The 24,873-nt window shown below is 33.1% G+C and overlaps 1 protein-coding gene, 2 long non-coding RNA genes and 2 pseudogenes across 3 annotated transcripts; all 5 read right to left on the reverse strand.

The window, feature by feature from the left end:
• Nucleotides 1-1,383: 1,383 nt before the first annotated feature.
• On the reverse strand, nt 1,384-2,596 carry LOC146921589 (uncharacterized). Its single transcript, XR_015010784.1, has 3 exons — nt 2,161-2,596; nt 1,949-1,969; nt 1,384-1,671 (listed from the first exon to the last, which is right to left on the reverse strand). It is a non-coding gene; the product is annotated as an uncharacterized LOC146921589 (long non-coding RNA).
• Nucleotides 2,597-5,846: 3,250 nt separating this feature from the next.
• LOC146921590 (uncharacterized) lies at nt 5,847-8,411 on the reverse strand (annotated as a pseudogene).
• Nucleotides 8,412-13,402: 4,991 nt separating this feature from the next.
• Nucleotides 13,403-21,735, reverse strand: LOC146921591 (uncharacterized; annotated as a pseudogene).
• Nucleotides 16,730-17,458, reverse strand: LOC146921592 (uncharacterized). Its single transcript, XR_015012187.1, has 2 exons — nt 17,236-17,458; nt 16,730-16,933 (listed from the first exon to the last, which is right to left on the reverse strand). It is a non-coding gene; the product is annotated as an uncharacterized LOC146921592 (long non-coding RNA).
• LOC146921593 (uncharacterized) lies at nt 18,843-21,421 on the reverse strand. The gene is made up of 3 exons (XM_085710508.1): nt 21,332-21,421; nt 20,309-20,374; nt 18,843-19,717 (listed from the first exon to the last, which is right to left on the reverse strand). The coding sequence occupies exons 1-3, from the start codon at nt 21,419-21,421 to the stop codon at nt 19,217-19,219; spliced, it is 657 nt and encodes a 218-aa protein (XP_085566634.1). The 3' UTR covers nt 18,843-19,216.
• Nucleotides 21,736-24,873: the final 3,138 nt, after the last annotated feature.

A 24,873-nucleotide genomic window follows, 5' to 3' on the forward strand; every position in this document is an offset into this window, starting at 1 on the left:
CCTTCATAAATAATAAGCTTTCTAACATGTGACTTCAGATTAAGTAAATTTGGAGTCAATGATCTCTTTAGGGAAACAGCATGGCCATTAGTACTTCCAAGCCATAACAGATCAATGGTTCAAGTTTTACTTGATCTGAAGTCACCTGATAGTGTGCTTATGATTTTTAAAGGTGTAAGCATTGTACACGCTTTTCCCACCGGTATATCTAGGCGAACTGGAACGACTTAAGTTGAATTTACAAAATCAACAAAGAAGCTTGAAAGATCTTGTTTCCCCTTTACCAATTCCCACTCCCTCAACAAGTACTTTGAGCCCAAGTGACGCGTTTAGAGACAAAGCATAATCTTCTAGAAGTGACACCTGGACTAATATAGAGAAGGCTATTTAGTCCTTGGATTGTATATATTTGGGAAAACCTCGTTCAAGTGAAAATATTTATCCTCAATAAGAAGATGAAGGATATACTATCATTCTATTATGGAAAATTTCATAAGTCTAACAAATATCAGGGATGGGTTGGTTGTAGGAAAATGAAAGTAGAAAATGTATTTCCTAGTAAAAATTAGAGTCTGTTATAACTTGGAAGATTACCGTTAAGGTTGGCTGTTATTTGACAGTGGATAAACTAAAGACGAATGCCAAGGTTGTTTCTAGAAAGTGTTATTTTAAGGTGGAACTTTGGTAATAATAGAAATGAAATCCTTTTGATATTTCATATTTACGAAGGATATGATGAATGCATTGCTTTTATTTAACTATAATAGAATATTAGTATAGTGTTTGAGAATTGAGATGATATGCGATTTTATATCTATGACCCTTAATGATACTGTCATATTTATTATTAACATTAATTGATGGAATCTATCAATTTTAGAATTTTATTTCACTATTAAATATTAATTAAACAAAAAGGAGTTCGAGCCATTAAGTTTTTCTACTGAGGAGATTAGTTTCATCGTTCATTATGGAATGTGAATTTGCTTCTGAAAGGCTAATTCAGTTGTAATTGTGTATGGATGAGAAGTGATATCAAAGAAAATTACAGAATTTAGCAAGAGCTGCACTTTGTAGTTTCATCAAATCACAATAGCTCACCGTGATTTTTCAATCTCACCGTTCACCTAAACACACACGTTGGTATTTTAATTTTTTTTCTCTATTTTTTGAATGAGCTTTTAAGTATATCAATTTACTAGGACTAGTTTGTGTTATTGTGTCATCACCTCAAATTATGCATTATATTTTCTATTGTGGTCACCTAGAGATTCACGTCCAGGATTCCTAAATTCTACTTCCACTAATAAAAAGGGAAGATAATCCTTATATTTTTAATGTTAAAACATATGTTGAAACTTTACCAAAGGTAATGGTTAGTGCTGAAGATGGCACTCCAAAACTTAGTACTAAAACTAGACTTTAACTTTAGAGCTATGATACCATGCAAGTTTTCCTCCAAAAGTTAATGACCCAACACATACATAGAAAAATATACACCAGAACCCAAATATGAAAAGCTTGAGAAAAAAGAATAAATAAGCTATGCTGAAAAAACACAAGAGCAGTGTCTTACCTCAGGTCCTTCATGTTTATATACTAAGAACTTAAGTCACTGACTGTTGCCTCCTTAAGCTTGGTAGAAATTTTGCAGTTCACTGTCTTGGTAACCTGTTTACAAGGAATTTATATAAATTGGTAACCTATTTAGAAGGAATTTATATAAATTGTGAAATTAAGAGTGTTGTTGAATTCAATCAACCTACTATGTTAGATTCTTAAATGTGAAAATGATTTTTTTTTCTTCCATACATCGATCCATCACGCAATTAATGAAAGGCATTACAGCGATCGGACAATTTGGACTCATGCTATAACAATATTTCAAGATAATCTAACTATATCATAAGAACCCATGTGAAAAACAAGCATTGAAAATGAAACTCACCATGATCTGAATGTGCGCTTTCTGCAAATATTCAAATCAAACAAAAATGAGTTAGTAGGAGAACAATTATTTTGTCAGAAAAACATACAAAATAGAGAATTACACATGATGTAAGTTCATCTTTTAATACCTGTAGTTATTTGATTTCATATCAAAAGAAAACAAATTATTAAAAAAATAAAAAATAAGAATAAAATAAAATTGTGAGATACCCCTCTTGTTGTTGTGAAGTTGTGGACTACTTTCAACGAAGAAACTTAATTCACCGAGAAGCTGCTGGAGAAACTCAGCATCATGCTTCTATCCATCAATCTTGTTATCGACGATGCAGAACAAAAGCAGATCAGAAATTAACACGTGAAAGCGTGGCTTGATGCCGTTAAAGATGCTGTGTCAGATGCTGAGGATCTCTTAGAAACCATCGATATTGAAGTCTCTAGATGCGATCTTGAAGTTTGGATCTCAATCTAGTCCTAGCAAGATATGGAATTTCTTCAATGCTTCTTTCAGTTCATTTGACAAAGAAATTGAATCAAAGATGCTAGAAGTACTTGAACGTCTTGAATATCTTGCTAGCATAAAGAGTTCATTCCTCATCATTTGAACTTGAAATTAGACAGAAGAAGGAGGATTGAACAAGGGAGGAAGACGAACGGCGCTAATTGAGCAAGGGATTATTATAAACAGGTTTTCAAATATATAGGGTTAGGTTTATTCAAAAAAAAAAAAAGGGTTAGGTTAATAGATAGATACTCCATCAAACAGGTTCGATCGTTGGGCCCAACAACAAAATTTGTAGTGGACTGGGATGGATCTTTTATGTATTAAGCCACTATTATATTTTTTTATCATTTTTATTTTTAATATTATTATTTATTATGATTTTCCTTAAAAATAATAATATATTGTGAGATAATTAAAAAACCCAATCCCAGTAACAAAAACATAAAACAAAAACCCAATCCCTAAACTAACGCTCTCTCCATCTCTCTCTTTCAATCTGAAGATGGAATTCATACTTCTGAAATTGATCCCTCCCTAAACTAATTTTTTAATTTGATGAAAACAAACTACAGTTAACTAGTTCTTTTCTTTGAGTCCGGATACTGCTTGCTCTTTGTTGTTCTATTTTATTTTTGTTAACTTGTTGCTTTTGTTTAATTTTATGGCTTTTAATGAAATGGGTTTGTTGAAATTTTGATTTTTGGTAAAAGAGTTTGTTGAAAATTTGAGTCTGGTTAGTGGGTTTGTTATCTTATGTAACCTTTTACAAATACATAAGATAAGTTACTTGGATTCTCTTGACCAAAAAAAAAAAAAAAAGTTACTTGGATTCTAAAATTATAGTTTATAACCACTGTAAAATTTTGTGTGAGCACAACTACAAACTTAAGCAAAAATACCCATATTAGGTAGTGGAATTTTTATTTTTGGATACAAAATGGGATCAAAGAGGGATTCACCAATGAATGTTATGTTTGAATGGTTGGGGAAGAGATCAATGAAAGTGAAGATCTTTTTGGGAATAATGCTTGCTTTTTGTGCTTTGGTGGCTCTAACGTTTACTATCAGAGAATCAAATTTTTTCTTCAAAGCCTCTGAAACGGTCCAATTGTTGGCCTTATTTTCCTCATATACAAGCTCTATGTTCACAAGAGTTGTTATGGTAAATTTCTTAATTTTTCTTCATCAATTCCACATTGTCTAGCTTTTCTTTTTCTTCCCTTGAGGATCATTGGGTCCTTAGAGACTTAGAGTAATCTATGTTTCATTGAAAGATAAATAAACTTCTTTCTCTTTAGATGAAACACATTAACTAAACCATTTGCGTCTACTTTTGTAAAAAAAAAAAAAAATGTTTCCAACATTGCCTTGATTAAATTGTTTTATGTACCAAAAAAAATTGATATATATTTAGATTGGGAATTATTGTAAAATATTTTGGTGAAACTTATATTTTTAGGTTTGGTCTTGTCTTTTGTGTGGTTCTGCTAGAATTTATTTGATGATACACGCATTTTATTTTCTCATAGACTCATACAATGTTTTATATTGAAAGCTTTATCATTAATTAATTATCTTAAGTAGTGTAAGTGTTTGGTGTTTAGGCAATGGATGTGTCTGCACATAGAGAATGGATGTACAATAGGGTTCTCCCTGATGAAGTGGGACTGAAAATACCTTTTATGAGGGTGTGGAAATTTTTATTTTACATGCTTGTCAATTAGATCAATTTAAGAACGAAGGAACAATTAGATGCCCGTGCTTGACAGTGATTGTCTAAACAGTGAAACTCCAGATGAAGTGTGAGATCACTTATATAAGAAAGGGTTTAGGACAAATTATTTTTATTGGAAATCACATGGGGAAGAAAGACCTGCATCGGTTCCTTTAACACAACCTCCACCATCTGTTTTTGGGCAAAATGACTGTAGAGAAAACTTAAGATCATATGAGCAGATGGTAATGGATGTGGCAAGTCCAAGTTTTTCCCCAATTGATGAATAAAGTATGGATGTGAGAGGTCCAAGTTTTCCCCCTTATGGGGCTGGTAATGATGAGAGTGACACTCAACCCAAGCCTATTGATTATGATACACTAATGATTGAAGCTGTTTGAGGAAGAAATGCAAAGGGTAGAGTATATGGGCTTGGTTTGGATGGAAGCATGCACACTCGTGGCTCAACATCTAAATCCAATAAATATTCAAATTATATTGATATTGCTCGTGGTATAAGTGGAGAGGTTGAGGCTGGATTAAGGTAAACAATTGCAGAGCAACAACAAACAATCAATTCCATTATGGCTCGTCAAAACAAAATGATTGCCACATTTGCTAAACATGCAAATATAGATTTGGATTTAATGGATTTAGATGAAGATGATCACTCTGTTGATAATGCTACTCGTGGAAGTAATGCAAATATTGGTGCTGATGTGGAAGAGTAATATTGATGGTTTAGGAATGAAGGAAATTTTTTGATATTTTGTAGGCACTTCCTAGTTATTAAAACTTAAACTATTTTGGGTGTTGAGAAAAAAGTTTGATATTTGTTGATTTTTGGATGGTTATGTGCTAAATTAATGATGAAACAATTTATGTTTACTAATGATTTGAAGTATCAAATTTGGAACTTGATGATAGACACAAGTTAATATGCATAATATAAATATATATTAAATTTTTGGGAGAATATTAAAAATTGCATATAATTTATTTGTGGCAGAATATTTTATATAATTCTGTCTCAAAAGATATTTTAAAAAATAAATCAAATTTACATTAATTCCATATTGTCCCAAACTAGGAAATGGTAGAGGATATACATTCTGTAACTGATGTGTTTTAGAAGAGAGCAGTTATATCACTATCTCTTTTAGAAAACTACACTGATAATAAACTGCCATGATTGGGTTATATTGGCTTGCCGGTTTGATAAGTACTTAACATGGATTAAAAACACTGAATCAGGAGGGTATTTTAGGAAGTAAAAATAGGCTACACCAAAAAGCAAGTATTGCCTTTATTAATAGGTATAGATATTGTCCCAAACTCCGTCACAACATTGGGACAGAAACAAATATGTGTTAAAAAACAAATAATTACATTCCGTCCCAAATATGTTACGGACGAAATAATTCTGTCCCCAACTAATCGCGACAACACTATTTGCGATGAAAGAAAATTGTCGCAATTTCAGTCTTTTTACACTATTGTGCGACGGAAAATTCTGTCCCTGATCAATGTTTTTCTTGTAGTGGGAAGTGTTCACCCGAAAACTTTGAAATGCTTTCCCTGTGAAAGAATGGCTGAGTTGGAAAACCTGTTCAGGAGTTATATACTCCCGAGGTGGAATTACCCTTGAATGAACACTGCACTAGATTTTGATTTGGACGGCTACACACAATTCTTTTTTTTTTTGGTAGTAGGGACTGGTTCAATTATGTTATCAGATATCATTCTTTTTAGCGATTGAGACTACGGTTGTCAAAATCGGGACTTTACTTCAGGTCGAAAGGGAATAGCAAAATCGAGACTCATAAAATCGCAATCAAAGTCGAAGGATTTTACTCAAGGACTTTTGTAGAATCGATATAGGAAATAATATTAAATATATGTTATAAATGGTACAGTCATAAATGACTTAGTTTATAAGAAATCGTAAAATCGCAATCAAAATCGATCGACTTTGTCTATTTTGGGATTCTACTATGGACCTAAGTCGTTGAAAGTGAAGAAAGTCACAAAATCCTGGATTTTAGGATTTAATTCAGGATTTTCACAACAATGATTGAGACTTCATACCTTCGGCGTTTGTTATCAAAGAAGTTCGTTTTCTGGTCTAACAAGAGAGATAATAAAGTAGTACATACAATGTTACTCCTTGGAAACTCCTTTTTAAAGGCTTGCTCTCCAAACCATTCCAGTCTCAAGAGGCTCTCACAAATTATTCCTTGATGCTTTGTCATTGTTATTTCTGTGTATATATAGAGGTTACAAGACTATATGGGAAATTATAGTCAATTATTACATTTAATGAGAACAAATAAATTTCTAATTTGTGTCCTTATTTCTTAGAACAGACTAATAAATATAATAAAGAGAGCAAATAAACTTCTTATTGATGTAAGATTTTTTTCCTACATATCATTTAACTATGTACACGTGAGTATATATAGGATCGTTTCCACAGGGAGTTACGTTTAATCATAAGCATTTACACAATCGTTCACATTAAGGGTTTGGATATAATTTGTTTGTTTGTAACACTATATCCATATTTGACACTAAAGTAAAAACGAGAGGGGATCGAACTATTTCGCTTGCGGTATAAGATAACGAGCAAGCATAACAGCAGCAATCTCTCGATCGATTAACAGACTCTAGCTTTATAACCAATATTATTACAATCATTTCTACAATATCCTTCGTGTCCAAAGCGACATCGTTATTTCCAAGTTAGCGTTTAAACATTCGTGTCCAAATTCCTTAAACGATAACAAAGTCGATCGGATAACTTAATTGACCGTGTCCAGCCTGATTAAGTATCCGAAAGCATTAAAATCTTGATTAAAAGTAATTATCAAAGGTTTACAAACTTGTCAAGAGTACGTGATATAACATAAGATAGATTGTTATTCTAGTTCTAGATTCAAGAGTTTGTGTCCAAATCATCTTGAATCTCTTTGAAAGCATTAAAAGCAAGAATAACAACAATATTGAATCATTAAGCTAGAACCTTATATATTAAAAGATCAAAAGATTACATAATAGCTTGATAGTTACCTCAATACTACAAAGAAGGTGATAGTTACATATAGACATGTAAACTAATGCAAGGAATGAAGGAAAGATGAAGATTCCATGCCAAGATCCTTGATGTCTCAATGAATCTAGGGTTGAATCTACTCCTTAATCACTTGCTTTGTGTTTCTCTCTATGAAATAGCTCTAACCTCTCTCTAGAAATGTATAAAATGTTTCAATGGAATAGTGAATATCTTAGAGAGACGGAAGAATGCTATTTAAATGGGCCTGCATTTATGCACCTGCGCTAATAGCGCAACTCACGCTAATAGCGTGGTAAGGCGGCCTATTTTCTGGCCAATAGGAGTGTGCCACGTTGGCCCTGCCCTGATGCTACGCTCCAGCCACGCCATTAGCGTAGCTCTCTGGAGTATTTACGCTAATAGCGTAGGTTACGCCAATAGCGTAGTTCTTCATGGTTGCTACGCTCCAGGTACGCATATGGCGTAGCTCTCTGGACAATGTACGCTAATAGCGCAGTATACGCTAATAGCGTAGCCTTCAAGAGTGCTCCAGATCCTACGCCCCAGGTACGCTAATGGCGTATCTCTCTGACCTTGGCCATTTCTTCATCACGCTAATAGCGTAGGACACGCTAATAGCGTGGGATCTTGAACTTTGACGTTTCTTGCTCCTTGCTTGTATTTTCCTGCACAAAAAGGGTAGAATAAGGTTTAAAAGCATAAATGACATATTTACACAATAATTGGAGTTTTCCATAGAGAATCTTGCAAAACAAGTCACTAAAATGCCTAAACTCCTATATGAAATATATCACTTTTAAACACTTATCACTTATTCATAGGGCCACCCTTAATAATTTTGAATTTATCGGCTTCAGAAATACCATTCTTCCCACTATCAAAGCATGTGCCAATTGCAGACGTTGATTCATTTGTTTCCACCTCCTCTTAAGTACTCTTGTCATCAGAATCAATTTCCAAAGTATAAGATGTTAAAACTCCAAATGGTAAGATTCTGAATACTATTTTTCGTCTTTTCACTTGCCAGACTTAGGTCCGCAACGGTAAATTTCATTACGTCAGTACAACAATTTGGAGTTTTTACCTTGAGATAGCAATGGCACGGCTGATCGGCAGAGGAATTGTCACCGTCCAATTTTGTATCTTTTTGTCCATCTGTTTTCTTCCTTGTTAGTGCAATGTTATAGGACAATATCTTATAGGACAACCTATTGATTCTGTAAATCCACTCAAGTCATTCCAATTTGCATAGTAATACTTGTGTGAAAAATGTAAACAATGCTTACACATTCAGAAATAATAAGTTTGAAGTTATTTTCCAAGGAACACTTGTGATCAATTCTTTGAAGATATTTTCCACTTTATTCCTTAATCTACTAACAATATATAAAAATCGAAGTACAACAAAATTTCATAATCGTCCTTATTAAAACTCATGATCTACTTAATTTTATGTGCATGATGGTCATTTTGCAAAATTTAATTTATTTCTTTTCTAAAAAATTAATTATGGATAATGCTCATCACAAGTGTAATCAATTTCCCCGGATAACTTGAAACTAATTTATATGCTTTTTAAAAATTTAATCTACTAACAATATATAAAAATCGAAGTACAGCAAAATTACATAATCGTCCTTATTAAAACTCATGATCTACTTAATTTTATGTGCATAATGGTCATTTTGGAAAATTTAATTTATTTCTTTTTTAAAAAATTAATTACTGATAATGCTCACCACAAGTGTAATCAATTTCCCCGGATAAAAATTAATCTACTAACAATATATAAAAATCGAAGTAGAACAAAATTTCATAATCTTCCTTATTAAAACATCTACTTAATTTCATGTGCATAATGGTTATTTTACAAAATTTAATTTATTACTTTTTTTAAAAATTAATTATAGATAATGCTCTCACAACTATAACCAATTTTAAAGGATAACTATGAAAATAATTTATTTATTTTTTAAAAAATTAATTGCGGCTCATAGTCATATCTACTAACAATATATAAAAAATTGATGTAATGTTCATCACAAGACATAAACATTTGGTGCAAATATTGAACAATGTTTTCCATATAAAATAAAAATTTAACTGATAGAAACATTACATTAATGGTTATAAAATCTACAACGGGAGCATTGCAACCATTGAATGGTTATATTTTGAAAATAGATTTGAGTTTTCAAAATATTATCATATCGAATTTTTTCCTATGCATATATAAGCATATAAAATCTTCAATGAGTGCGGTTTAAATATTAAAAAAAATATTTAATAGACACACTACATTAATGTTGATATAAATAAGTACATAAAATTTTATCATATCGACTTTCTCAAATATGTATATAAAATTTTTTTTATTCATATAATTTTATCATATCGACTTTCTCATAAATGTATATAAAAATTTGTTTATGCAAATACAAGTAAATAAAATCTGCAACGGATGCGGTGCAAACATTGATTAGCCTTTTGCATATAAAAGAAAAATTTATTTAATAGAAACACTACATTAATTTTGATTTTGAAAATAGTGAGTTTTTAAAATTGTATCATATCAACTTTCTCATATATCTACATGAAAAGTTGTTTTCACATACATAAGCAAATAAAATCCATAATTGGTGTGACGCAACTATTTAGCAATTTTTTGTCTATATAAGAGAATAATAGTTAACAGAAACATTACATCAATACTCCTAATTTTCCTTTAATATCTATAAATATTATACAATATTAACGATCTAATTATTATTTATATAATTATCGCAATGTTACATGACCCGTGCGAATACACGAGTCTTTTACTAATGGATCGAAAAAATGCATAGGGTTTCTGCTGATTTTATTCCTTAAAAAGTTCTAAGGTTCATGTGGAAATACACTTTAGATTTGCCTTGATTTCTTGCCTTTTAATGCCTTAAAGGATCTTGATTCTTATGATCATTGATCCTTCTTTTGGTGAGACAAAGAGAATAACAATATTTCTTGATCTTTGATTCTGCACATTCTTGACATTTATCAAAAGATCATATTTGTCATTTGCTTTGATGAAGATGCTTTGTTATCTTTGCTAGCGAGGTCAGAACGTTCTCGAGAACATTCTCACTGAAACATTCTCACAAAACATATTAGTAGATAACAAGATAATAAATGTAAATATGTGTTATAAAAAATGGCTTAATAGTAGTTTTCGACCCCTAACTTTCCGAAAGTTGCAATTTTGGTCTCTAAGAAAAAAACTACAAAACTGCCCCCTAAGTTTTGCACGTGTGGCAGTTTTGGCCCCCAAGACCAATTTTGACTCGGTCTACGCTGACGTGGCACCGTAAGTGAGGTGCCACGTGTTATTTTTTCATTTTATTTTATTTTAAATTCATGCAGGTGCAAAAAAATTTCATAAGTCAATGATAAGCTTGCAAGCACCTTCATAAATAATAAGCTTTCTAACATGGGACTTCAGATTAAGTAAGAGTGGAGTCAATGATCTCTATTGGGAAACCACTTGGCCATTATTACTTGCAAGCCATAATAGATCAATGGTTCAAGATTTACTTGATCTGAAGTCACCTGATAGTGTGCTTATGATTTTTAAAGGTGTAAGCATTGTATAGGCTTTTCCCACCGGTATATCTAGGCGAACTGGAACGACTTAAGTTGAATTTACAAAATCAACAAAGAAGCTTCAAAGATCCTGTTTCCCCTTTAACAATTCCCACTCCCTCAACAAGTACTTTCAGCCCAAGTGAAGCATTTAGAGACAAAGCATAATCTCCTAGAAGTGACACCTGGACTAAAATAGAGAAGGCTATTTAGTCCTTGGATTGTATATATTTGGGAAAACCTCGTTCAAGTGAAAATATTTATCCGCAATAAGAAGATGAAGGATATACTATCATTCTATTATGGAAAATTTCATAAGTCTAACAAATATCAGGGATGGGTTGGTTGTAGGAAAATGAAAGTATAAAATGTATTTCCGGGCAAAGAATTTTCCCAGGAACAATGTTTTTCTTTTTGACGAAAAATCTTTCCACTTGAATGAAGTTCTTCCCATAAATATACAATCCAAGGACTAAACCAGCCACTTCAATTTTAGTTCAGGTTTCTCTTATATAAGATTATGTTTTGACTCTAAAATGTTTAGTTGGGCTAAAAGCATATCTTATAGGACACCCTGTTGATTCTGTAAAATCCACTCAAGTCATTCCAATTCGCATAGTAATACTTGTGGGAAAATTGTAAACAATGCTTACACATTCAGAGATAATAATTTTTCTAACATGTAACCTTAGATTAATAAAATTGAAGCTAGTGTTCTCTTTTGGGAAGCCGGTTGGCCTCGTATATGTGCAACTCAAAACAGACTAGTAGCTCAAGTTTTACTTTATTTGAAGTCACCGGATAGAGTGCATATGACTTCTGAATGTGTAAGCATTGTACACACTCTTCCCTTTGGAATCTTTGGACGAACTGGAATCACTTGAGTAGATTTTAAAAAATCAACAGAGAGGCCAGTAATATCTTGTTTTCCTTTACCAATTCCTACTCTCTCAACAAGTGTTTCGAGCCGAACAAAGGCTGTTCCAGTCAAAACATAATCTTCTATAAGTAAAGCCTATATTGAACACGAAGAGGCTGGTTTAGTCCTTAACTTGTATATATTTAGGAAGAACTTGGTTCAAGTGAAAAGATTTGTCGACAATAAGAAACACCTTGGCTAATTGAATGTTCTTTATCCATAAATGCATTTCCAGCTTTCATTTTTCTAAAACCAGTCCATCTCTGGTATTTGTCAAACTTAGTAAATTTACCATAGTAAAATGAAAGTATATCCCCCCTCTTCTTATTGCCAAAAAAAAAATATTTTCACTTGAACGAGGTTCTTCCCAATTAAATACAATGCATGGACTAATCTGGCCTCTTCAAATTTTTGTTCAGTCTTCCCTTATAGAAGATTATGTTTTGACTCTAAAAACTTTAGTTCGGCTGAAAGCACTTGTTGAGGGATTAGGAATCTGTAAAGGGAAAAAAACAGGCCTCTCTGTTGATTATGTAAAATCCACTCAAGTCGTTCCGGTTCACATTGAAATACTTGTGGGAAAATCGTTGAAATGCATACACCTTCATAAATAATAAGCTTTCTAACATGTGACTTCAGATTAAGTAAAAGTGGAATCAATGACCTCTTTAGGGAAACCGTGTGGCCATTAGTACTTACAAGCCATAACAGATCAATGGTTCAAGTTTTACTTGATCTGAAGTCACCTGATATTGTGCTTATGATTTTTAAAGGTGTAAGAATTGTACACGCTTTTCCCATCGGCATAACTAGGCAAACTGGAACGACATAAGTTGAATTTACAAAATCAACAAAGAAGCTTCAAAGATCTTGTTTCCCCTTTACCAATTCCCACTCCCTCAACAAGTACTTTGAGCCCAAGTGAAGCGATTAGAGACAAAGTATAATCTCCTAGAAGTGACACCTGGACTAAAATAGAGAAGGCTACTTAGTCCTTGGATTGTATATATTTGGGAAAACCTCGTTCAAGTGAAAATATTTATCCGCAATAAGAAGATGAAGGATATACTATCATTCTATTATGGAAAAGTTCATAATTATGGAAAATTTCATAAGTCTAACAAATATCAAGGATGGGTTGTTTGTAGGAAAATGAAAGTATAAAATGTATTTCCGGGCAAAGAATTTTCCCTGGAACGATGTTTTTTTTTTGACAAAAAATCTTTCCACTTGAATGAAGTTTTTCCCATAAATATACAATCCAAGGACTAAACCGGCCTCTTCAATTTCAGTTCAGGCTTCTCTTATATAAGATTATGTTTTGACTCTACAATCTTTAGTTGGGCCAAAATCACTTGTTGATGGATTAGGAATCGGTAAAGGGAAACAATATCTTATAGGACACCCTGTTGATTCTGTAAAATCCACTCAAGTCATTCCAATTCGCATAGTAATACTTGTGGGAAAATTGTAAACAATTCTTACACATTCAGAAATAATAATTTTTCTAACATGTAACCTCAGATTAATAAAATTGAAGCTAGTGTTCTCTTTTGGGAAGACGGTTGGCCTCGTATACGTGCAACTCAAAACAGACCAGTAGCTCAAGTTTTACTTTATTTGAAGTCACCAGATAGAGTGCATATGACTTCTGGATGTGTAAGCAATGTACACACTCCCCTTTGGAATCTTTGGACGAACTGGAATGACTTGAGTAGATTTTAAAAAATCAACAGAGAGGCCTGTAAGATCTTGTTTTCCTTTACCAATTCCTACTCCCTCAACAAGTGTTTCGAGCCGAACTAAGGTTGTTCCAGTCAAAACATAATCTTCTATAAGTAAAGCCTGTACTGAACATGAAGAGGCTGATTTAGTCCTTAACTTGTATACATTTAGGAAGAACTTAGTTCAAGTGAAAAAATTTGTCGGCAATAAGAAAAAACTTGGCCCATTGAATGTTCGTTATCCATAAATGCATTTCCTGCTTTCATTTTTCTAAAGCCAGTCCATCTCTGGTATTTGTCAAACTTAGTAAATTTCCCATAATAAAATGAAAGTATACCCCCCCTCTTCTTATTGCCAATTTTTTTTTCACTTGAACGAGGTTCTTCCCAATTAAATACAATGCATGGACTATTCTGGCCTCTTCAAATTTCTGTTCAGTCTTCCCTTATAGACGATTATGTTTTGACTCTAAAAATTTTAGTTCGGCTGAAAGCACTTGTTGAGGGATTAGGAATCGGTAAATGGAAAAAACAGGCCTCTCTGTTGATTATGTAAAATCCACCCAATTCGTTCCGGTTCACATTGAAATACTTGTGGGAAAATCGTTGAAATGCATACACCTTCATAAATAATAAGCTTTCTAACATGTGACTTCAGATTAAGTAAAAGTGGAGTCAATGATCTCTTTAGGGAAACCGCGTGGCCATTAGTTCTTACAAGCCATAACAGATCAATGGTTCAAGTTTTACTTGATCTGAAGTCACCTGATATTATGCTTATGATTTTTAAAGGTGCAAGAATTGTACACGCTTTTCCCACCGGCATAACTTGGCAAACTGGAACGACTTAAGTTGAATTTACAAAATCAACAAAGAAGCTTCAAAGATCTTGTTTCCCCTTTACCAATTCCCACTCCCTCAACAAGTACTTTGAGCCCAAGTGAAGCGTTTAGAGACAAAGCATAATCTCCTAGAAGTGACACCTGGACTAAAATAGAGAAGGCTATTTAGTCCTTGGATTGTATATATTTGGGAAAACCTCGTTCAAGTGAAAATATTTATCCGCAATAAGAAGATGAAGGATATACTATCATTCTATTATGGAAAATTTCATAAGTCTAACAAATATCAGGGATGGGTTGGTTGTAGGAAAATGAAAGTATAAAATGTATTTCCGGGCAAAGAATTTTCCCAGGAACAATGTTTTTCTTTTTGACGAAAAATCTTTCCACTTGAATGAAGTTCTTCCCATAAATATACAATCCAAGGACTAAACCGGCGTCTTCAATTTTAGTTCAGGTTTCTCTTATATAAGATTATGTTTTGACTCTAAAATCTTTAGTTGGGCTAAAAGCATATCTTATAGGACACCCTGTTGATTCTGTAAAATCCACTCAAGTCATTCCAATTCGCATAGTAATACTTGTGGGAAAATTGAAAACAATGCTTACACATTCAGAGATAATAATTTTTCTAACATGTAACCTTAGATTAATAAAATTGAAGCTAGTGTTCTCTTTTGGGAAGCCGGTTGGCCTCGTATATGTGCAACTCAAAACAGACTAGTAGCTCAAGTTTTACTTTATTTGAAGTCACCGGATAGAGTGCATATGACTTCTGAATGTGTAAGCATTGTATACACTCTTCCCTTTGGAATCTTTGGACGAACTGGAATCACTTGAGTAGATTTTAAAAAATCAACAGAGAGGCCAGTAATATCTAGTTTTCCTTTACCAATTCCTACTCTCTCAACAAGTGTTTCGAGCCGAACTAAGGCTGTTCCAGTCAAAACATAATCTTCTATAAGTAAAGCCTGTATTGAACATGAAGAGGCTGTTTTAGTCCTTAACTTGTATATATTTAGGAAGAACTTGGTTCAAGTGAAAAGATTTGTCGACATTAAGACAAACCTTGGCTAATTGAATGTTCTTTATCCATAAATGCATTTCCAGCTTTCATTTTTCTAAAACCAGTCCATCTCTGGTATTTGTCAAACTTTGTAAATTTCCCATAATAAAATGAAAGTATATCCCCCTCTTCTTATTGGCAAAAAAAAAAATATTTTCACTTGAACGAGGTTCTTCCCAATTAAATACAATGCATGGACTAATCTGGCCTCTTCAAATTTTTGTTCAGTCTTCCCTTATAGAAGATTATGTTTTGACTCTAAAAACTTTAGTTCGGCTGAAAGCACTTGTTGAGGGATTAGGAATCTGTAAAGGGAAAAAAACAGGCCTCTCTGTTGATTATGTAAAATCCACTCAAGTCGTTCCGGTTCACATTGAAATACTTGTGGGAAAATCGTTGAAATGCATACACCTTCATAAATAATAAGCTTTCTTACATGTGACTTCAGATTAAGTAAAAGTGGAGTCAATGACCTCTTTAGGGAAACCGCTTGGCCATTAGTACTTATAAGCCATAACAGATCAATGGTTCAAGTTTTACTTGATCTGAAGTCACCTGATATTGTGCTTATGATTTTTAAAGGTGTAAGAATTGTACACGCTTTTCCCACCGGCATAACTAGGCAAACTGGAACGACTTAAGTTGAATTTACAAAATCAACAAAGAAGCTTCAAAGATCTTGTTTCCCCTTTACTAATTCCCACTCCCTTAACACGTACTTTGAGCCCAAGTGAAGCGATTAGAGACAAAGTATAATCTCCTAGAAGTGACACCTGGACTAAAATAGAGAATGCTATTTAGTCCTTGGATTGTATATATTTGGGAAAACCTCGTTCAAGTGAAAATATTTATCCGCAATAAGAAGATGAAGGATATACTATCATTCTATTATGGAAAAGTTCATAATCACTACTACAGAAATTAGTTTTTACATCAGTTGGAAACTACTTTTCACATCAGGTGGCAACCGATGTAAAGTGATATGATGTGGAATGTGCACGTCATTTCACATCAGGTACGAACTGATGTAATAGCGAAATTTCCACATCAGGCTTTTTTCCCACTGATGTGATACGTTCATTTTAAAATTTAAGATCAGGGTTTTCACATCAGTTTTATGTTAGACACTGAAGGTAAATAATTATATTTATCATCAGTCTTCTATCCCACCGATGTGAAATCTACACTTTTTTTAAAAAAAAATTATGCTTTATTAATACTGCTTACAAAATCAGCTTGAGACCATGTTCTTTTCTTTTATTTATATTAGAAATATGAAGAAAAAAATGATATTTTAATGCCAAAAAGGAAGCTAAAGAGGTAACAGATACAAAATTTAATTTATAACCCTCACAACTATACTTTCAAAAGAAGATAGCGTAAACACACAAGTGAAAACAGAAGAGGCATGATTCAATAGCCTAAGTCTTGGGCAACTAATCATCAGGATGGATCTCTGACAACAAATTTAGTTTATAAGAGAATGGCGATTAATCACCCAACAATTGACGTCCGATGCTTCCTGCTGCATTGTGAGAGGGTAAAACAAATTAATAACAAAAATTCGAATTAATTCAACATTTTTACAAATTATTGTTGTGATTTCAAAATTTCGCTAGTAATCTAGTATTGATATGCTAAACGAAGAATAGCTACTAACAAACACAATCATGGACATGTTGAATATCTCATAAGCCACCCGAAATTCACAATCCAAAACGAATTTTTAAATGAAGTAGAGAAGGCAACGGTATGGGAATTGAATAATCATGTTGAAAATAAAAACAAACTTATGCAAATTACATACAAATGGATGATTAAACTTACTATTTGAGCACTTCATATTCCTGCAGAATTTACTACCACATACATTGGCAACTAATACTTCAGAAACCCCATATATTTTCATTTTCAAGTATGACCAAAACAACACTTTCTAATATTACATAAATTGATTAACTATGGCAGTTATTAATTAACTTCAACTAATCAATCTTGCATGAAAACTGATGGTATAATAAATAACACTAATTAATCTTGCATGGAGAAACAGTCTTACCTTATATAGAGGCTTCTTGCTAGCAAACTGAACAAGTGCAGCTGATCCTACAAGTTTGAGAATTGTTTCTATCTACAATTTGAGGAACATCAATAAACAAGAAGTCGGTTCAGTCAAACAAAACAATTTGAGGAACATCAATAAGCAAGAAGTCAGTTCTATCTACAATTTGAAAATATACATTGAATCATCCATAAAAAACAAACATATTTTTGAAAATATAGCATGGATCATAACAGTATGTTAAGCACACGGAATGACATAACTGGATCCACCAATATCAACAATGAGCAAGTAAAAAAAAAAAAGGAAAAAGGGACAGTTGAAATATGCTTAAACAATGAATGTAAATCTTGGTAATATTCACCTTTGAATTGTTGGCTCAAGTTTAAATACTAATCACTAGTCTCTGTGCTTATAATACTAGCCCCCTGTAATGGATGATCAAAAGATAAAAGAATAAGGGTTGAGAATAGAAATGGAACATATGAATAAAGTGATAAAACACAAACACAAGCAATCAAATTAATCATATTCCGATGTTGGGAATATTCATCATATATTTGTTTGAGTATGCTTACTTTCAATTTCATAATACTATGAATTATATCAATAATGCAAAGTTTATTTGCTAAATAATAAGATCTGAAGCATTTGATAGTGTTAAGATCTATAACAGTAACATACTATTAAGAGTCAAGTTATATTATAAGGGTTTTCATTGTAATTCATAACTTACATAAATTATGAAATTCTATACAAGCTACTGTTAGAGCAATCAAACACCAATTAATTATAGCAGGTCACAAATTAAACATTGATAGTAATTCATAACTTCCATCCTCTAAGTTAACTTCAATGATACTATGCACGTCCATCCTCTAAGTTTGACATGGTACACATAAAATATGAGAATTGAATAGCCATTTTCCAAGCTTTAACCCTCTAAATTACCAAAACTATCAAATAATAATCTTTGTAGCAGGGGAACTTGAGCATTTGTTATCCCATATTTTGGACTAGATTTACATACAAGCATATTAATTGATACTTCAAATCTAACTTAATTAAGAGACAACAAAGAGAAATAATACTGCCCATTACAAGATTGGAGTAAAAAATATAATGTTTGATTAGTGCTTACCTTTCATACTCAGAACCAATATCCAGCACTTTATCCTTACTAACTTGAGAGAGAGAACTTATGAGAAAGTCCACAAACAGGGTTTTGAATGCACGACACGTCTATACGAGATCCTTAAGAAACTCCATAAAAATGGCTTCCTTTGATTTGATTTATGCAGATCTCCTACTGTACTGATGAGATACCTGATCATAATCATAAAATTAACATCTCATAAGCAACAAATCAAGCTGTCAAAGAGTCATCACATGGAGAATAACATTGAAAAATGCAAAGAAAAAGAGCTTTAATCAGTTTAAGAAAACTATAACAAGCAAATCATATTGCTGCTATTCCCAAGACTACAATGAAGTTTACAACAATGATCATTGTTGGTATTACCTTTGATTTAAATCATAACAGATCTTTCTAAATCATTGGTATTTATTAATATTAAATCAATGACCATTGTTAAATTGACCTAAGATGGGGAAATATGTCAATTTCCCCATGCTAAACGCTGCCACACGTGCCATTTGAAGCCATTCCAAACACAAAATCCATAAATTGATTTAACAAGAAAAATATACAAGAATATACAAATCTTTGTAGCATATATAATATTCTCAGTTCTGTATAACATGTCCATGTCTACTCTCTTCTTCATTTTCCAACATCTGAACATTATAATCACAAGGAAGATTAACTATATTGTCACCACTAACATATACCACTCGAAAAATATCATACTTCATCATGTTAATGGAGAACCGTTCAAGATAAGGAATCATCCAATTTCTATAATCTGGATTTAGAATCCATGAGTAACAAAACTGTAGTGACTTCCACACATGAATGCATACAACATTAGGTAACTTTTGGCCTTTTAAGCAAAGGCCTGAATTTTTGCCCTCTATTTGGGAAAAACGTGACCTAAATATTGCAAGGATTGCATAGCACAAATCATTAAGGTCTTTGATATTTGTGACTATTGAGTTCATGGAGATCATATCACCTGTACTAAAATTTATAGTTGAAGAACCATCTCTTGATTCTCCAGCATATGCATTGAGGAAATAGTGTTCAACCAAGACAGCCATTCTTGTTACATGCATTAGCATTGATAGCTGTAAGAGGAAAATTGAAGAAAAAAAGAGATAAAAAATGTGATCAACTAATTCATCAAATCATATCATATAACAGATAAATTATTCCATTGCTCTAGTCTATCATAAAACATTGACTCATACCAGTTAATGTGTCAAATTTAGATATTCTGTCATATTAGGAAAGTAGAAATGCAAAACAGGTTTCTTTGATCATGAATGTTAAATAAGATCACTCTTTAGAAAGAATATTAAATTTCCTTGGCATGACTTTATACATGGGAAAATGTCCATAAAGAGATGTGGATCAAAGTCCCTCCTATTAAGATGTTAAGGGCTATATTGACAGATTTTTATAATACTTTAGAGACTAAATTGATAGATTATATATACTTTATGGACTATTTATTATATATACATAGTTCCAGAACACTAAATTGAAGAGAGAGTGAAATTCTATGCTTTATAAATTCTTAATGTTTTAGACTACCCTCATGACCAAAAATAAGTAACATTCCTCATCACTGTTGTAGAAGTACTTAAAAAGTTTACTTTAGTACTAAACAAGATGGGAAAAGCAATAAATGTGAAGTAGTCAGGGGTCATACTTACAAGGTCAGCTGTCAACTTATCCTTTTCATCATAAGACCGTTTTTGCCATGCTCCAAACCATATGATCTAGTATCATTATATATTTTTTTTAATACTATGAACCAAAATGTAAGAAAACTATACCAAACACCATTATTAACCAAATAAATCAATAAATCTCCACGTTGTGGCAAAGTCTAGTTCAGCTTCATTTGGTTCAGTCAATTCAACAAACACAACAAATGCATTACACATTAACTAATTAAAACAACAAAACCATAGATTACTCTATCAAAAAACTAATAACTGGTTTGAATTTTCACATCCAAGGTATCAAAGGCATTCAAAATATAAAAAATAACATAGAAAATAAACATTGCGCAAAAACTATATCATAAGAAAATGCGAGTAAGAAGTAGAAAGATCACAAAGACAAGTACCTAAGGTAACAAAGACTTCGCAGTTCGTGTATCTGCCTGAAACACAAAGACTGTAGAAAACAGGGGAAACAAAAAAACAACGCACAACACAGCCTAGTACATACCGCGTGTTTGGCTTAATCTTAAAGATGTCAGGTAGAGATTCTGCTGGATCTGAAACAAAAACATGCACAGAAGAAGCATAAAAGAAAGAACGGTGATCTAGGGTTCAAACATTGAAGTGAGAACCCTAAAAACGAAGTAGCAGTTGATAGAATGAAAAATATAACCTTATAATGATGAAAATAAAGCTGAAGATTCATCAATCTTGAATTTTAGGTTAGGTGAAGACCGATTTAGCTTCTCGGATCGATTGAACAAGGAATTTCTGCGAAGTGCGGCGACGAAGATCTCATAGGAGGTTAGAGTGTGAGATCTGAATCGAACGGCGACGATAGGTGATTATTTTGGAAGCGATGATGATTTTAGATGATGATGAGGATAGATCTCTGAAGAGTTGAGCCATGAGAGAGAGAGAGAGAGAGATTGAGCTTGGAAAACTTGTTTTACGATTGAGTGGATCTGTTTCACGATAGAGAAAGGGGGATAAGGTAAAAGTTTTTACCCAAATTACGAAAATGCCACCGCGTTTTTTTCCCTTCATTCCAATTATCCACTGATGTAAATGATACATGCTATTAAGAATTCCCCTCATGTGCATATGTCAACTGATGTAAAAACTCACAGTCTGTATGTTTCCCTTCAGTTATTTTGCGACTGATGTGAAAACTAAAACCCTCATGATGTAAAATATATATTTTGTAGTAGTGAATTATGGAAAATTTCATAAGTCTAACAAATATCAGGGATGGGTTGTTTGTAGGAAAATGAAAGTATAAAATGTATTTCCGGGCAAAGAATTTTCCCTGGAACGATGTTTTTTTTTTTGACAAAAAATCTTTCCACTTGAATGAAGTTCTTCCCATAAATATACAATCCAAGGACTAAACCGGCCTCTTCAATTTCAGTTCAGGCTTCTCTTATATAAGATTATGTTTTGACTCTAAAATCTTTAGTAGGGCTAAAATCACTTGTTGAGGGATTAGGAATCGGTAAAGGGAAACAATATCTTATAGGACACCCTGTTGATTCTGTAAAATCCACTCAAGTCATTCCAATTCGCATAGTAATACTTGTGGGAAAATTGTAAACAATGCTTACACATTCAGAAATAATAATTTTTCTAACATGTAACCTCAGATTAATAAAATTGAAGCTAGTGTTCTCTTTTGGGAAGCCGGTTGGCCTCGTATACGTGCAACTCAAAACAGACCAGTAGCTCAAGTTTTACTTTATTTGAAGTCACTAGATAGAGTGCATATGACTTCTGAATGTGTAAGCATTGTACACACTCTCCCCTTTGGAATCTTTGGACGAACTGGAATGACTTGAGTAGATTTTAAAAAATCAACAGAGAGGCCAGTAAGATCTTGTTTTCCTTTACAAATTCCTACTCCCTCAACAAGTGTTTCGAGCCGAACTAAGGTTGTTCCAGTCAAAACATAATCTTCTATAAGTAAAGCCTGTACTGTACTGAACATGAAGAGGCTGGTTTAGTCCTTAACTTGTATACATTTAGGAAAACTTAGTTCAAGTGAAAAAATTTGTCGGCAATAAGAAAAACCTTGGCCCATTGAATGTTCTTTATCCATAAATGCATTTCCTGCTTTCTTTTTTCTAAAGCCAGTCCATCTCTGGTATTTGTCAAACTTAGTAAATTTCCCATAATAAAATGAAAGTATACCCCCCTCTTCTTATTGCCAAATTTTTTTTTTCACTTGAACGAGGTTCTTCCCAATTAAATACAATGCATGGACTATTCTGGCCTCTTCAAATTTCTGTTCAGTCTTCCCTTATAGACGATTATTTTTTGACTCTAAAAACTTTAGTTCGGCTGAAAGCACTTGTTGAGGGATTAGGAATCGGTAAAGGGAAAAAAAACAGGCCTCTCTGTTGATTATGTAAAATCCACTCAAGTCGTTCCGGTTCACATTGAAATACTTGTGGGAAAATCGTTGAAATGCATACACCTTCATAAATAATAAGCTTTCTAACATGTGACTTCAGATTAAGTAAAAGTGGAGTCAACGATCTCTTTAGGGAAACCGCTTGGCCATTAGTACTTACATGGCATAACAGATCAATGGTTCAAGTTTTACTTGATCTGAAGTCACCTGATAGGATGCTTATGATTTTTAAAGGTGTATGCATTGTAGACACTTTTCCCACCGATATATCTAGGCAAACTGGTACGACTTAAGTTGAATTTACAAAATCAATAAAGAAGCTTCAAAGATCTTGTTTCCCCTTTACCAACTCCCACGCCCTCAACAGGTACTTTGAGCCCAAGTGAAGCATTTAGAGACAAAGCATAATCTCCTAGAAGTGACACCTGGACTTAAATAGAGAAGGCTATTTTGACCTTGGATTGTATATATTTGGGAAAACCTCGTTCAAGTGAAAATATTTTTCCGCAATAAGAAGATGAAGGATATATTATCATTCTATTATGGAAAATTTCATAAGTCTAACAAATATCAGGGATGGGTTGGTTGTAGGAAAATGAAAGTATAAAATGTATTTCCGGGCAAAGAATTTTCCCTGGAACGATGTTTTTCTTTTTGACGAAAAATCTTTCCACTTGAATGAAGTTCTTCCCATAAATATACAATCCAAGGACTAAACCGGCCTCTTCAATTTCAGTTCAGGCTTCTCTTATATAAGATTATGTTTTGACTCTAAAATCTTTAGTAGGGCTAAAATCACTTGTTGAGGGATTAGGAATCGGTAAAGGGAAACAATATCTTATAGGACACCCTGTTGATTCTGTAAAATCCACTCAAGTCATTCCAATTCGCATAGTAATACTTGTGGGAAAATTGTAAACAATGCTTACACATTCAGAAATAATAATTTTTCTAACATGTAACCTCAGATTAATAAAATTGAAGCTAGTGTTCTCTTTTGGGAAGCCGGTTGGCCTCGTATACGTGCAACTCAAAACAGACCAGTAGCTCAAGTTTTACTTTATTTGAAGTCACTAGATAGAGTGCATATGACTTCTGAATGTGTAAGCATTGTACACACTCTCCCCTTTGGAATCTTTGGACGAACTGGAATGACTTGAGTAGATTTTAAAAAATCAACAGAGAGGCCAGTAAGATCTTGTTTTCCTTTACAAATTCCTACTCCCTCAACAAGTGTTTCGAGCCGAACTAAGGTTGTTCCAGTCAAAACATAATCTTCTATAAGTAAAGCCTGTACTGTACTGAACATGAAGAGGCTGGTTTAGTCCTTAACTTGTATACATTTAGGAAAACTTAGTTCAAGTGAAAAAATTTGTCGGCAATAAGAAAAACCTTGGCCCATTGAATGTTCTTTATCCATAAATGCATTTCCTGCTTTCTTTTTTCTAAAGCCAGTCCATCTCTGGTATTTGTCAAACTTAGTAAATTTCCCATAATAAAATGAAAGTATACCCCCCTCTTCTTATTGCCAAATTTTTTTTTTCACTTGAACGAGGTTCTTCCCAATTAAATACAATGCATGGACTATTCTGGCCTCTTCAAATTTCTGTTCAGTCTTCCCTTATAGACGATTATTTTTTGACTCTAAAAACTTTAGTTCGGCTGAAAGCACTTGTTGAGGGATTAGGAATCGGTAAAGGGAAAAAAAACAGGCCTCTCTGTTGATTATGTAAAATCCACTCAAGTCGTTCCGGTTCACATTGAAATACTTGTGGGAAAATCGTTGAAATGCATACACCTTCATAAATAATAAGCTTTCTAACATGTGACTTCAGATTAAGTAAAAGTGGAGTCAACGATCTCTTTAGGGAAACCGCTTGGCCATTAGTACTTACATGGCATAACAGATCAATGGTTCAAGTTTTACTTGATCTGAAGTCACCTGATAGGATGCTTATGATTTTTAAAGGTGTATGCATTGTAGACACTTTTCCCACCGATATATCTAGGCAAACTGGTACGACTTAAGTTGAATTTACAAAATCAATAAAGAAGCTTCAAAGATCTTGTTTCCCCTTTACCAACTCCCACGCCCTCAACAGGTACTTTGAGCCCAAGTGAAGCATTTAGAGACAAAGCA

This window comes from Medicago sativa, chromosome 5 (assembly GCF_051527215.1).
Source record: "Medicago sativa cultivar Bolivia chromosome 5, Bolivia_mono, whole genome shotgun sequence".
Classification (NCBI taxonomy): domain Eukaryota; kingdom Viridiplantae; phylum Streptophyta; class Magnoliopsida; order Fabales; family Fabaceae; genus Medicago; species Medicago sativa.